The sequence below is a fragment of the Aythya ferina genome (assembly GCF_964211825.1).
Source record: "Aythya ferina genome assembly, chromosome: 1".
NCBI classification, from domain to species: domain Eukaryota; kingdom Metazoa; phylum Chordata; class Aves; order Anseriformes; family Anatidae; genus Aythya; species Aythya ferina.
In genome coordinates, this window is record NC_140296.1 from 160,400,855 (window position 1) to 160,414,307 (window position 13,453).

General features: G+C 47.3%; 1 protein-coding gene across 2 annotated transcripts in view; it reads left to right on the plus strand.

Moving 5' to 3' along the window:
* ELK3 (ETS transcription factor ELK3) overlaps positions 1-12,095 on the plus strand; it is a 34,658-nt gene extending 22,563 nt beyond the window's left edge. The window contains exons 3-5 of one of the 2 annotated variants that reach the window (XM_084496534.1): positions 3,444-4,238; positions 7,475-7,597; positions 10,475-12,095. In XM_084496534.1, the coding sequence (XP_084352660.1) occupies positions 3,444-4,238; positions 7,475-7,597; positions 10,475-10,573 (1,017 nt within the window). In that variant the 3' untranslated portion in view covers positions 10,574-12,095. Of the gene's footprint in view, positions 1-3,443; positions 4,239-4,734; positions 4,816-7,474; positions 7,598-10,474 lie in introns of those variants that run through there. The other variant, XM_084496535.1, reaches the window with a different exon arrangement.
* The last annotated feature ends 1,358 nt before the right edge of the window (positions 12,096-13,453 follow it).

The following is a 13,453-nucleotide window of genomic DNA, read 5'->3' on the forward strand; positions in this document are numbered from 1 at the left end:
AGTCCTTTTAGCACCAAGGGACAAGTTCATCCAGTTCTGACACAGATTTTGAGATCTCAGGCACCCTGACTATAGGTCAGTTCCTGGGAGGAGGAGAAAGTGCCCCAATCTGTCTTCCTGCCCTGGGACCCCTTGTCAGTCTGAAGTTCAACTGGGAACTGAGTCCCAGTTACAGCTCATGCTCCTAGAAATTCCTGCAGCCAGCAAACTTGTGAGCTAACAGGTTTGAGTGAAGCCACTAAAATCCGTGCATTGCACTGGTAGCATAGTTATGCTTTAACTCTAAGTGACTTGAACAGGGAGTCGGAGAGCTGATGAAAATAAAAACACAATAATATGGTAGAGGAACTGGAGCCCAGATTGCACTGATACACAGAAAAACGGGGAAAAAGAAAAGCAAAAAAAGGAAATCCAGAGGTCATGCTGTGTTGAGATGGACAAACAATTCACGTGTATATTGGCAAAAAGTGTATTCCAAAAGTAGTGCATGCACATAGTCATCACAACCCCCCCCTTGGCCACACCATAGCCTGGGCCCCAGCCCCCTGGCATGTTGGCGGGCTGGAGCCAGGCAGCGACGTGCCCAGCCGGCAGCAGCAGCCTTCAGAGCGCAGCACGATGGAGGACGGCCACCTTTGCTGTGGTCACCATTTCACAGGCTGGGACAGAGGAGGGGAGGCGTAAAGGGAGCAAGGGATTAAACCCGTCAAGATGCACACAGGAGAGGGGAATTTCCAGCCCCTGCCCTCTTCCAGAGTCAGAGGGTGATCTTAAGAAGTTTTTAAGCCACCAGTTCTCCTCCCCAGCAGCTGCACTGGCCTGGCAGTCGCTGTCCCCAGCAGCAGTCCTGGAGTATCCCACAGCCCTGGCCAGCAGCCCCGGCACTCACTGCCAGCCTGCTCATGGGTGATGTCCTTAGAAAATCCAGACAACAGCAAAAAAGGGCTAAAGAAGCACATACGCCTATTGTCCTGCTACGAAGTGGTCTAGTCTCCCTGCAAAAGCAGTCCTTAATGTAAGGAAACCTTCATTGCCTTTTTAACCCAAAGGTGGAAAAATCCCATTTGTCATGATGCCCATCACTGTCCTCCCTGGTGTGAACCATCTTCTGCAGCTCAGAGTGTTTCTGACAGATCATGGAGGTGATGGTAAAAATAAGCTGCTTTTTACCTTCACTTCAATTATTTGTCAAAAAAATTTCAAAATGACAGCAGCATTTCAGAGGCAGTTAATTAATTTGCATCTTTATTTTCTCTTACATGTTGGAGATTTCCTCGGGCTCCACATTTAAGAGAAACCTGCAAAATGCTCGAGGGGTTTGCACTTGAATCCTTTTCATCTGCAACCACCATTAAGTGGGCTCGCCGCAGGTGTATGGAGACAGAGGAGCCGCACCAAGAGACCTTCTGAAAATATAACTATATTTAATAACAACAGAGGAAGTATAAACTCACCAGCCCATTCCATTGCTTTTTATAGCAATGCGCCCCTGTTTGAAGCCTGCACCAGTTGCACCCTTCAATATATTTAATCCTGTCCTTTTAGGAGTCAGCATTTTCCAAGTAGAATCTCAGTTGCCTGTGCTTGATGGAACAATGACTCCAAGGGATGGGATTATTTTAAGTTAAAGTGTATATATTAAAAGAAAAAAAAAATCCAGCTAGGATGTTTCTTCTCATATGTGAATGATTTGAAGGTTTTGTGTTTATAAAGAAAAATATAAAATTGAGTTCATAAATGAAACCACACAGAAAAAGTGTGTCCATCTAATGTTTCACCTAATTAGCACCCAAAAAAAATCTAGGTCAAGGCCAAAGCTATAGGAATTAAAGCTCATGCAAAATTATATTCTGTGGGCTAAATATCTGTCCTGAAATTTTGGAGTGCACGGGAGGATAACCTGGGTGGGCAGATGTGAGTACAGCTCAGCTTGGAAGAGGCCAGTTTTGTGCCTTTACCCTGAGCTCACCAAGTTCACTTCTCCCTGCTGAGGATTCCACTTGTAAGCTTGGGCAGCAGCTTTTGCTATGCTGCAGCTCCTGGCCTAGGAAGAAAAGCTACATCCCAGGGCTCGCTGTGGGATTCATTTTGTATTCAGGAAGGTGCCTGAATGAAGTGCCAGCATGCTCAGACAGAACAATTATGGGGTGGAGTAGTTCAGTTGAAAGACAGAAGACAATCTGATACAGAACTGCAGACTCTTCCCCATAATCAGCCTTCATTTTGTGACAAAAAAAAAGAAAAAGAAAAAAAAAGATGTACCTCAGGCACTGTGAACACCCAGAACTAGAACTTGTCCATATATAAATAGGGAGGATGTATTCCTTCCTTCCCCTTCCCCTTCCCCTTCCCCTTCCCCTTCCCCTTCCCCTTCCCCTTCCCCTTCCCCTTCCCCTTCCCCTTCCCCTTCCCCTTCCCCTTCCCCTTCCCCTTCCCCTTCCCCTTCCCCTTCCCCTTCCCCTTCCCCTTCCCCTTCCCCTTCCCCTTCCCCTTCCCCTTCCCCTTCCCCTTCCCCTTCCCCTTCCCCTTCCCCTTCCCCTTCCATTTTTTTTTTTCTTTTTCAATCAATACATATTTTCTCTACTGGTCTCAGAATTTGTCGCAGAATGTAAAAAAAATAGATTGTTAGGAATCATGTAAATATTTACATGCCCTTACGTACAGGAAAGCACGTGTCTGTTTGCAGAGTACTAGGGGGAGGTACAGCAGGTGTGTGCCCCACAAGGGGGTCAAGTCTTGGAATGGGTTTTTAAGAGGACGCTCCCGGAGAAGCTCTGCAGCAGGGGCTTCAAGAAGAGAGAATCACAGTTGCTCCTGAAACCTCAGGAAATAGCGCTCCTTGTTTTTCTGCAGTTTCAATAGCCAGTCTAGACTGATGGAGGCCTGGAGCTAGCAGAGGGGATACGTCAAGACACAAGTGATTGCATTTGTCATGGACGTAGCTCCGGACTGCTGAAAGAAATGCAGTCACCGTCAGTGCACAACAGTCCTGCACGTGGGCAGGAAGGGAGGGCTAGTGACCAGAGCAGGCAGGCTGTGCTTGCTTTGTCCTTTGCAGACGTTTCAGGAGAGGGTTTCATACTCCTGAGCAATGGGTCTGGGTTTTGGGAAGCACAAATGAAGGCGTTTTCCTCTGTGGTGAAATCAAATGGCTGAGTGGCTTGAGCCTGCAAGGTGGCAAAACTGTTTGTACTGTAAAGAAATCGTTCCCAGGGTGCCCCAGATGAAGCGGGAGGAAGCCAGGCCCCAGCAGCTCTTTGTCACCTGGTGGTGGTGCCTTGTCTGGAGGAGATGGCCTCCGTAGCTGAGCAGGAGCATGGGGACGGGCCAAGGGGCCCTGCTCAGCCTGAGGCAGTCACAGTGCTCCCCTGCCCTTGTGAGACCCTTCGTGTTTGCTGCCCCCAAGATACTGATCTTCCTAGCGTCTGCTTTTGTACTTGCAGAACATCATCAAGAAGGTGATCGGACAAAAGTTCGTGTACAAGTTTGTCTCGTTCCCTGAGATTTTAAAGATGGATCCACACGCCGTGGAAATCAGCAGGGAGAGCCTTTTGCTGCAGGACAGCGACTGTAAGATGGCCGCCGAGGGCAGGGAGGCACACAAGCACAGCTTGTCGGCACTGAAGAGCACAAGCCGCAACGAGTACATCCACTCTGGCCTCTACTCCTCGTTCACCATCAACTCTCTGCAGAACCAGCCAGACACTTACAAGCCAATCAAAACAGAAAAACTGGAGGAGAAGTCAGAAGGGAACACACCGGTCGAAGAAGTTCGGACTGTCATAAGATTTGTGACAAACAAAACAGACAAACAAGTTATGAGGCCCATGGTGTCGTTGCCTTCCACCTCCGAAACAGCAGCTGCCTCTGCTTTTCTCAACTCGCCCGTATCAGCCAAAATCTCTTCCTTAATGCTACCAAACAGTGCCAGCATTTCATCTCCGTCGTCATCTTCCTCCAGGTCGCCATCCCTGTCTCCCACCTCGCCCCTCCCTGCGGAGCACAGGAGCCTCTTCCTTGAGTCCAGTTGCCACGACTCAGATTCCCTTGAGCCGCTGAACCTCTCCTCAGGCTCCAAGGCAAAATCGCCATCTCTTCCCCCAAAGGCTAAGAAACCCAAAGGCTTGGAAATCTCAGCCCCACCTATGGTCCTATCCAGCACCGATATCGGTTCCATTGCCCTCAACAGCCCCGCGCTTCCTTCAGGATCCCTGACTCCAGCTTTCTTCACTGCACAGGTAAGCCCTGCCAGCCTCGGGTGCTCTTGCCTGAGCCAGCTCTCCCTCAGTTTGGCCAAGGCCAGTAGCGCTAGGAGCTTGTTGTCATCTGGCAGCACGTGGGGAAGAGGAAGACACAGCCCAGGTCTGAGTGGTGTGTGGAGAGCGGGTTCCTCACAGCACCGTGCTCCTGGGGTGAGCATAAGCATGGAGAGCAGCACCACAGGGTGCCTGGGGGATGCCGAGATGGGCAGCCGCTAACACAAGCAAATCTCTTACCAAGGGAAATCAGCCTCCAGGTCTGCAAAACAAGCAGAAAAAAAAGCCAGGAAGAAAAACACAACACAGGGGTTTTGTAGCTCAGAAACTGAGCGTGCGTGCTGTGGGGCACCTGGTTAGATTTCTCTATTGGCTGTTGTATCCATTCAAAAAGTGTGGCATTTTCATTAGGTTTCAAATAGGGAACAAATTAATTGGTTTCTAAGACAGGCTCTTAAGCCAGTTTTGATTTCCAAAGTTTTACAGGTCCACAGAATACTTGCCAGAGCTGCCGTTCAGTACAGACCTACTGAATACCTGGTAGGTTATCCTGTTCTTATAAAACAGCTGTCCATTAATCATTTATTTGTGGTAATGTCAATGAGTTCTCATTTGCAAGCAAGCCTGTGGAAGAAATCTAGTAATTTAGAGGGCAAGAGGAAAATCACATAACAGAGAGTGAGTGATCCGGTGTGTTCACCTCTTTGCTATTCTGAGTGGTGTCGTGTGGCCTCATGGCTGTGTCCTGGGGCACCCGGTGTGCCTGCACAGCGCGACGCCCTCCCCGCAGGAGGCAGAGCAGCGACCAGCACCCTTGGCCAGCACAACTCCTCCAGCCCGAGCAGGTTGTGGGGCAGTTCACACACCCGCAGGCCACCAAGATACAGGGCTGTGCCACGAAGAAAGAGGGATCTGTGGGCTGCTGCCTGCCATTTGTGTGCACCGCCAAACCTCCCAGTGCTACTGTGCACAGCAGGAAGAACAGGAGTGTGGCAAACCAAAACAGAGGTGCATTGACAGGCTTGTATGGCCTCGATCTGTGGCGTAACCACAGTAAGTAGTTTGCTTGCGGGGAGCAAATTTCACAAATCCTATCAGATGCCAACTAGACACAATGACAGCGTGTGATTACAAGCTTGCTTTAATTTGTTGCTACCCCAGAACTCAGTACGATGAGTGATTTCTGTCCTCATTTTGTGATTGTTCCTTTGAACACTTCGTTTTCTCATTCATCTCTAAACCAGAGTACTTACTACTCCTCAGAGTCACAGAAGGGAATTATGCTGCTGTTGCCCTCCTTCAGAGGGCTTCAGAGAGCTTCTCATTTATCACATTTTGCTGGTCAGGAGCAAAGCCCTCAGGTGGAGGTAGCCCCGTGGAAGAGCACCTGATTTGCACAACCAATTCAGAATAGAGAAGTGAGATCTCAGGACACTCCGCACAATGCTTGAGTGAGAAATGTCAGCTTTTCTTTTGGTTAGCTTTCAACGAGAGCTGTTTAGATTTTGTTCCCTACTTGCTCCACCACTAAACCATGCTACTAAGTTCTACATCTACACCCTTCTTGAAGACCTCCAGGGGTGGTGACTCAACCACTTCCCTGGGCAGCCTGTTCCAACGCCACACAACCCTTTCAGTCAAGAAATTTCTGCTATATTTCTAATTTCAACTAATTTCTCACAGTTGTCTTTATCTGGCAGCTGGGAGGGACAAGGAGGGCTGTGCTCACATGCAGGCTCTTGCAGAGATGTCTGGAGCTGGGAGCATCGCTGCTGAGCTTGGTCCTCTCTCTGCGCTGAGTTACCTCCATTTAAGCTAGCTTATAAAGAGGTTTTAAGCAGGCACTTCCTGCTGGTTTTCACATCCAGCGCCAGAGGTATAGCTACATGAGGGCAGAAAAGGAGGGATACACCAATTTCCACATGTAACTCGAGGCCAGCTGGTGCTGTGGTGTGGTTTACGCTTGTTTCCTCAGGTGGCTTTGATGCTTGCCTGATGGTGACACTGAGAACACCCCCGGAAGGCACTGTGCTCTTTTCACATGAAATATTAACAGATTTGGAGGCTCGCTTTGGCTGGCTCTTGGCTCTGGCACAACTTGCAGATACAAGTGCTCTGACAATCAGAAGTTTCCCAGGACAAGCAGACTTTTCCTTTCCCTGCAGTACCACGTTTTTGTTGCTGCCTGGGACACAGCTGTGGTTTCTGCCGCGTGGTGCTGTATTCACGCTCCACCTGCTTCAGCACGAGGGAGATGGCAGCGCCCTTCCCCTTCGCATCTCTCCCTCTGCTTTTTTCGAGATGCCTCAGAGAAATCAGCCACTTAGAGAGCAGCCAGGCTCCCAGATACCTCGGGACAGAAGCACTGGGAGGCCCTCGAGGCTTGCTGCTCCTCTTCTCTCCCTTTCTTCTCCCCTGGCGCTGTTACCCTAATTGTCTGACCCTGCTCTGAACTTGGCTGCGAGCACGTCAGAGCAGGACGGTGTATTGCTGGGCCTCTGCACAGAGCCTCGAGCAGCACAGCGGATCCCTGGGGTGCTGCTTTGCAAGTAAAACACCCGTCGTGGTCTGGAGCAGAGGTAACCTGTGCTACCTGCCGCTCTGCTGCTGCTCTTCACAGCGACCCAGCAACAGCAGCTGGTGGGCTGGGTGGTGAAGCGAGACCCCAGCTGCATTGGCCACGTGTGGGAGGCAGAGCTGGCATTTCTGGCCGGGCAGGTGGCTGGCAGACACCAGAGTGCATGACCTGCTGGCCACTCCTTGTCTGCTGTCTTCTCTCTACCTGTTTTAAAGGCTGCCCCAGCACACGCACCTGCTTGCTAAGTGTGTGCCCGAATTCCATTAAACGCTTTGCTGAATGGGATCGAGCTTGGTAATTGGCATCGAGATTACTGTGGAGATTAATTCATTATGCCAAATACTTTGTTCAGAACTGTCACATCACTTTCATGTTCTTCTTTGTGAAGATAAAAGTTACTCTGGGTACGGAATAATTTATGTGACTTTGAACAGGGATTTGCATGTCCTTTAACTCCACCAATTGTGCTCTGGAAGTGCTGAGAGTATCCGCAGCTCTCGGTGTGCACCGTGACATTGGAAGGCACCATCCCAGAGTTGGAAAAACCCTTGGGTTCGTAGTTTTTGGGTTCTTAGTTGTTGTCAGCTGTTGTGAATGCTGCAGGGATGCATCATGAGGTGTTTTTTTTTTTGTCTTGCAGACCCCAAATGGATTATTGCTGACCCCAAGCCCGCTGCTGTCTAGCATTCATTTCTGGAGCAGCCTCAGTCCCGTTGCTCCTCTGAGTCCTGCCAGGCTGCAGGGACCAAACACTCTGTTCCAGGTAGGTCTTCCTAATGCAGGGGGTTCATGTGTGAAAATGCATGTGGAAGAGACGTCAGGGGAACATCTCACATCTCACATTGGTCTGGAGCTTTTCAAATGGTTTGAGAAAATGCAGGAGTTGGTGGGCATATTTAAGAGAGGCCTGTTTGCTTACACCCCCTTGGCAGCACAGCCAGACCCTCCTGGGCAGTGTTGGTAGTGCAGCAGGAACGTACTTTTTGGATGAAGGAAACAGAAATAAATGCAGGACCTTAGGATGAGTGTGTAACTGAGCCCCCAGGGCTTTGGGGAGAGAGCACCGTTCAGGCAGGGACTGGCCAGGAGAGCAGTGGAGCGAGGACTCTGGAAAAACCAAGATCAGTTTGGGCCTCTTACAGCAGGTGGGCATAGGTTCAGCCTTCTGTAATAATGAGATAGTTCTCTCCCAGGAAGACAGGACATGGTTGTATTTAAAGGAAGGGCACTCTGAACCTGAAGGCTCCGTTTCCAGTTCTCCGGTATCCAGGTGTCCACAGACTGGTTACTTCAGCTCTCTGAGCACTACCTTTCCATGTGTAACAGGAGAAAAGCAGCGTTGTCCTCTCTCGTGGATACTGGGAGCAAAAAAAAATAATCTCAGTTTTCTAGCAATGCAATAAATCGGAAAGGTATTAAATAAACAGTGATGGCTGCAGAGCTCAGGGGCAGCATTTGTTCGAGGCTGAGGAAGGGGATCATGGGGATGGTGCTAGCAGCTCCAGCTGCCACGAAACAGCTGATTCATTCGCTCACAGAAGTTACGCTGATCAGCTAATTGGCAGGAAGCACAAGAAGCTGGTGGCAGGCCATGTGGCTGCAGAAGGCAAGGAAACCCTTGGAGCAAAATCCCCAAATGCTCCAGCATTTGGGGACTGACCAGCACCAACACAGGAGGGGGCTGCTGCGGAGCCGAGACCTGCTTTTAGTCTCTGAACCTTGCCGGAGCCTCTGGGGCTGGGCTTCAGCTCAAGAGCTCTGCTCAGGTGGGGTGAAACAGCCTTCTGCCTCCAGCGGGAGCCCTGCAGCTGCTTTTGTTTTCACCTGAGCTGAAAGAGCATTTGTTTGGCATTAGAGGAGCCAAAATCCTGCGAGCAGCTGGAGGCTGGCGCAGCGCTGCAGCTGGGCCTGCTGACTGACACGGGGGTGAGAGCAGGCCCCGGTACGTCGTCTTCTTCCAGGGGCCTGCTGCTTTTTGTGACAGCGCCGTGCCTGGCACTGGCTGCAGCTCTTCAGCGTTGGTATTTTTGTAGTCTGAGGACCAGGATGGGATCCATCCGCGTCCACAGTCTGACTGTGACCACACCTATGGGAGTGTGGTCCCTGCCTTAACGGGCCAGGAAGAGTTGTTCTGGCACTGCTGGGCACAGCTACACGGATGCTCCCTCACTGAGCCCATTATTAACTGCTAAAAATCCTCCTTCAGCGCTTATGAGGTGAAAGCAACCCCCAAACACCACCGCCCGTGCCCCCTTCCAGCGCTTGTGGAACGTCCCTGAACACTGCAGCCTCCTTCACACAACTCACCTTGGAGCCCTGACCTGCCTGGAAAGCCTCCCCTTTGAAGCCACAGTGTTGTGTAATGAAACTTAATTGGATGTTTCATCATGAGCTGGAAATTACCACATAACTGGAACAGCGAGAGACCTGCGCGGAGTTGATTAATTCAAGAAAATGTGGCTGAACTTTAGCGAGTTAGCCTGAATTAAGCACCGCCACAAGAAGCTGTTTTATTTGTTTCTGCCGTAGTGAGGGGTCAGCCATGTCCCAGGCCCCAGGGGCCACGGAAGCAGCAGAAAGAAGATGAGGGCAGCTGGGTTGGGGTGGAGAGCAGGGGAAGGGTGCGACTGAAACATCACCATGGCCGGCATCTCAACAGTGCCAGCCAGCCCCTGGCCTCGACAGACACCTGAGGTCACACAGCCCTCTTTTTGATAGCTTTATGAGGCTCCACTGGCTGCTGCCCAGCACTGGGCCATGGCTGTCCCTGAAGTCAGGAGCGCTGCTTCTTGGCCCTTCTGCTCTCAGGGCTGTAGTGACCAGGAGCGAGGCCTCATGGAGTTGGCCCCGAGGCAGACGAGCGCCTACGGATGGCACAATCCCCGCCTGACACTGCAGCAAGCCCGCTGCACCTCCCTGCCTGCTGCACCTTCCTGCCTGGCCCTTCCCCAGCCCAGACGCTGAGAGCTGTCAGCACATGCCAGGACTGCATGGGTTAGTTAGTGAGCAAATCCTCTCTGCAGAGCATGTCAGAAGTCAAGTGTTAGTACTAAAGTGCAGTATATTCTGCCTCATCTGGTCTGGCGTGGCTAGCGGACAGCCTCTTAGTGAATACAGACATGAACTGTAACTGCTTGAGAGAAATTCTCTTCATGGTTCGTGTTCACAATTGTGCTTCTTCTGTCCTAAAGCTACATCTTAACTTTCACTTTTGCAAAGAGCTTTTCTGCTTAACTTCTCTGAAGGGCAGATGAAAAACATGGATTTTAATTACTGTTCTGTAGACTAAGAAACATTTTTGGAAGCAGAATGGATGGCAAACATTTCTCTCTGTTATTAACTTTCCCATCGTGATTACAGCTGTATTGTTATGTCAACTTTGATATGAAATATAGCCAATAATAGGCTCATACATCCCTGCACACTGAGAAGTTATCCAGGTTCCATCCTCTGCTTCACATTCCTGATGGCTGATGCAGGCGTTTGGTATCCATCGTACTGTACAGAAATCACAGGCCTTGAAAACATCTGGAGTCAGTTGCTAATGCTAAATGCATGTGCTTTGGGGCTGAACGCTTTGAGATAAAGAGTAATTTTATTTTTTTTTTAATTTTTTTTTTTACCTTTTGGCCTCTTACAGTTTCCAACTCTGCTAAATGGTCACATACCAGTGCCACTCCCCAGTCTGGACGGAGCCTCCTCTCCAGTACTGCTTTCTCCAAACGCTCAGAAATCCTGATGATGCCTCATCGCGTTAAGGACTTTTTGGTGGATTTAACACTTCATTCCTATGGGCTAGTTTTTCCTGTGTCATGAGAAGGACATTGTGAAACCCTCTATTACTTTGGTTTGCACTTTTCATTACATGGATAATCTACTTTTATTATGTTAGCATTTTTTAAACAGTGTTTATATATAAAAATATATATAAATCTGTTTTGCATTAAATGAATTATAATTTTTTTTATATCATAGCTCTCAAGTGTTGAACACTTCTGTTGTTGATGAAGTACTTTTTGTAATGGATTGCAACAATGTATCTAATAAGGATGTGAAGCTTCTTTTTAATACCTTTTTCTGCATATTATGCATTGTGCTTGTGTAAACTATAACCGGCTGTGCCTTCTTTTGCATAATGTCATGTAAATGATTTATATATTTTCTAGTATTAAGATAAAAAGTTGAAAGACAAAACTAGTATTGAACAGCCCTATGGTAGTATTTCAGTATTTTCTCCACGGATAGGCTGTATGATGCAGTGTATTCATGTAACTTTGTATTAAGTGCTTTCAAATTGTATAAAAATAGCCTTATAATTTTTCTTTGCTGAAGTGAAAAACGTAATAAATGTTACAGTCAGGAGATGTATTTAGGAGTAACAAAGCCACATTTACGCCCAAATTCTTCTGTGGAGTTGCAACAGGGAGGAACTGGGCTTTGTGTATTCACAAAACATTTCCAGCATTTGAAAACACTTCTGTAGAAAAGAAGAACGTTGCTCAGAATTTATTTGGCATATACTTCTTACGAACTGTCGACATTACAGCTGGAAAGACTGCAGGTGATCTCTGTCCTCCCAGGGAATGAGGATCATTCCCGATAGAGAATTTCCAGGTGCTTTGTTCAGTCGTGCCAAGTGCCTTCTACCATTTCCCTGGAAAGATTCTTCTAGCTACTAAAGCTGAGAAGGTCACATTTCCCCTTCCCCAAAAGCTGGAAAAGTTACAGGACTGTAAATTAATGTCTGGTGCTTGTAAGGAGGCATACTGTACATGTGGGATGTTTATGTATAAACATCTGAATTCTGGATTAAAAAACAGCACTGTGTTACCATATACTTGCAACTTGAACCTACGAGGTATGTCCTCTACCTTGAGGTGATGCTTTAGTCATCTAAATGTCAGGTTAGGATGAGGCTAGACTCCCTGGCACCACAGATTCTAATCTTGGCAGGGCTGATGCAAATCGTCCGTTTTCTGAGGTGGCTAAATTGAACGCCGTTTTACCATGTAGGTCTTTCAGATGAGACCTTCAAAAACCAAACCAAAATCAGGATCCTGTTTGCTACAGGTCATTAGAGCCTCTACTTTGTTTTCTGGCCAAGCAGCTGGTCAAAAGTCCATTCGTTTTGAAACCTATGCAGTGAGTTGTCTGCTGATTTTCTGCTTGGATGCATTTCAGTGATGATGTGTGTAGTTAATTGTAAAGTGCTTTTGGATCCTTCTACCTGAAAGGTGCTAAATAAACATTTTATTACTGCAGTTCTGATGTTGAGAAGCCGTTTTTTGGGCAGAGGTAGTCTGACAAAAGAGAGCAGGAATTTTTCTCAGGCAGCTGGGTTGCACAACCAAAAATGACTCCTTGGTTTCACTCGGAGTAATTAACTGACTAAAAAACTGCCATATCTGCATGAAACACCAGCGCTGATAAACAGCACCAAGGTGCAGGACATGAGGAAAAAGAATGAAACAAATGGGAAGTCATTCACTTGATTCAGCATTTTAAGAGCTCCAAGAAGGACCATCCCATGGAGTCGAAACCAGAAGATGAACTTATTGAAAATTTATGAGTGAAGGGATATTTTACACTAAGAAAAGTCAGAATAGGTTGGAAGAAAAGGCAGCACATAACTAATGAGATTGACTAGTCTGGTGGAGGTTAAATCATGAGGGCTTGCAGGTCAAACATTTCCCTTTCAACAGATGAATCCTCCCAGCTACGTGGAATATTTTTCAGTAACTAAGTTACACAGAAGCAATTATTCACACTCAAGAGCCAACGATCTTCTCGTTTTTTAAAAAGCATAAACGCCTACTCCAGTAGTCTCGCCTTGCATATAACCAGTACAGCTAATGGGAGAACAAGGCATAAAGATTAAGTGCTTCTCACTGTGAATTAAAAAGTAATGACAAATACTCATGAAAATTTAATCTTTGAATTAATAAAAGGTATTGGATACCGCACTGAAAAAAAACCACAACAAACCAACAAACAGATTAAGATGAGAGGAAGAAGTGCATAACAGAGAAGAGATTCTTAAAAGAAAAAAACACCCAGATTCTTGTAATTTTGTTTCTTCCAAGGTTTTATTGCTAGCAAGGCAGAATCTTTCTTTTTGGAAAGCTCAACACCCCTCTACCGCCCTCCCCCCCCCCCCACCTTCCAATATGCACACCCTTGAATGACTTTTCTTTTAAAAATAAAGAAAATAACAATTTTGGGACAAAAATCTGTTTCAACAAATTACTGTAAAGGATCCAGAAGAATCCAATAAAAACTTAAGGGAAGGCAGTCAGAAACAAGAACGTTAGTGCTGTCTTCTCATCTTTGAGAGAATAAAAAATAGCAGTAGAACATGTTTTCTTCTGCTGGTTGACTTTTCAATTAAAAAAAAAAAAACGGTTGTCAAAATGAAATCTGCCTTGCAAATTGGTCAATTATGTGGAACAAAAATTCTTCCTACAGGGGACAAAATGAAATGATATTTAAACAAATAAAGTCCAGCCTCTCAAGTCTAACACTTACCTAAAACACTAGCTCATTATGCTTTATGCTTCAAAGAAAATATTCCATTAGTAATTTTCCATTGAATTTTCTTAATAAGTACCTTTAACTGTAG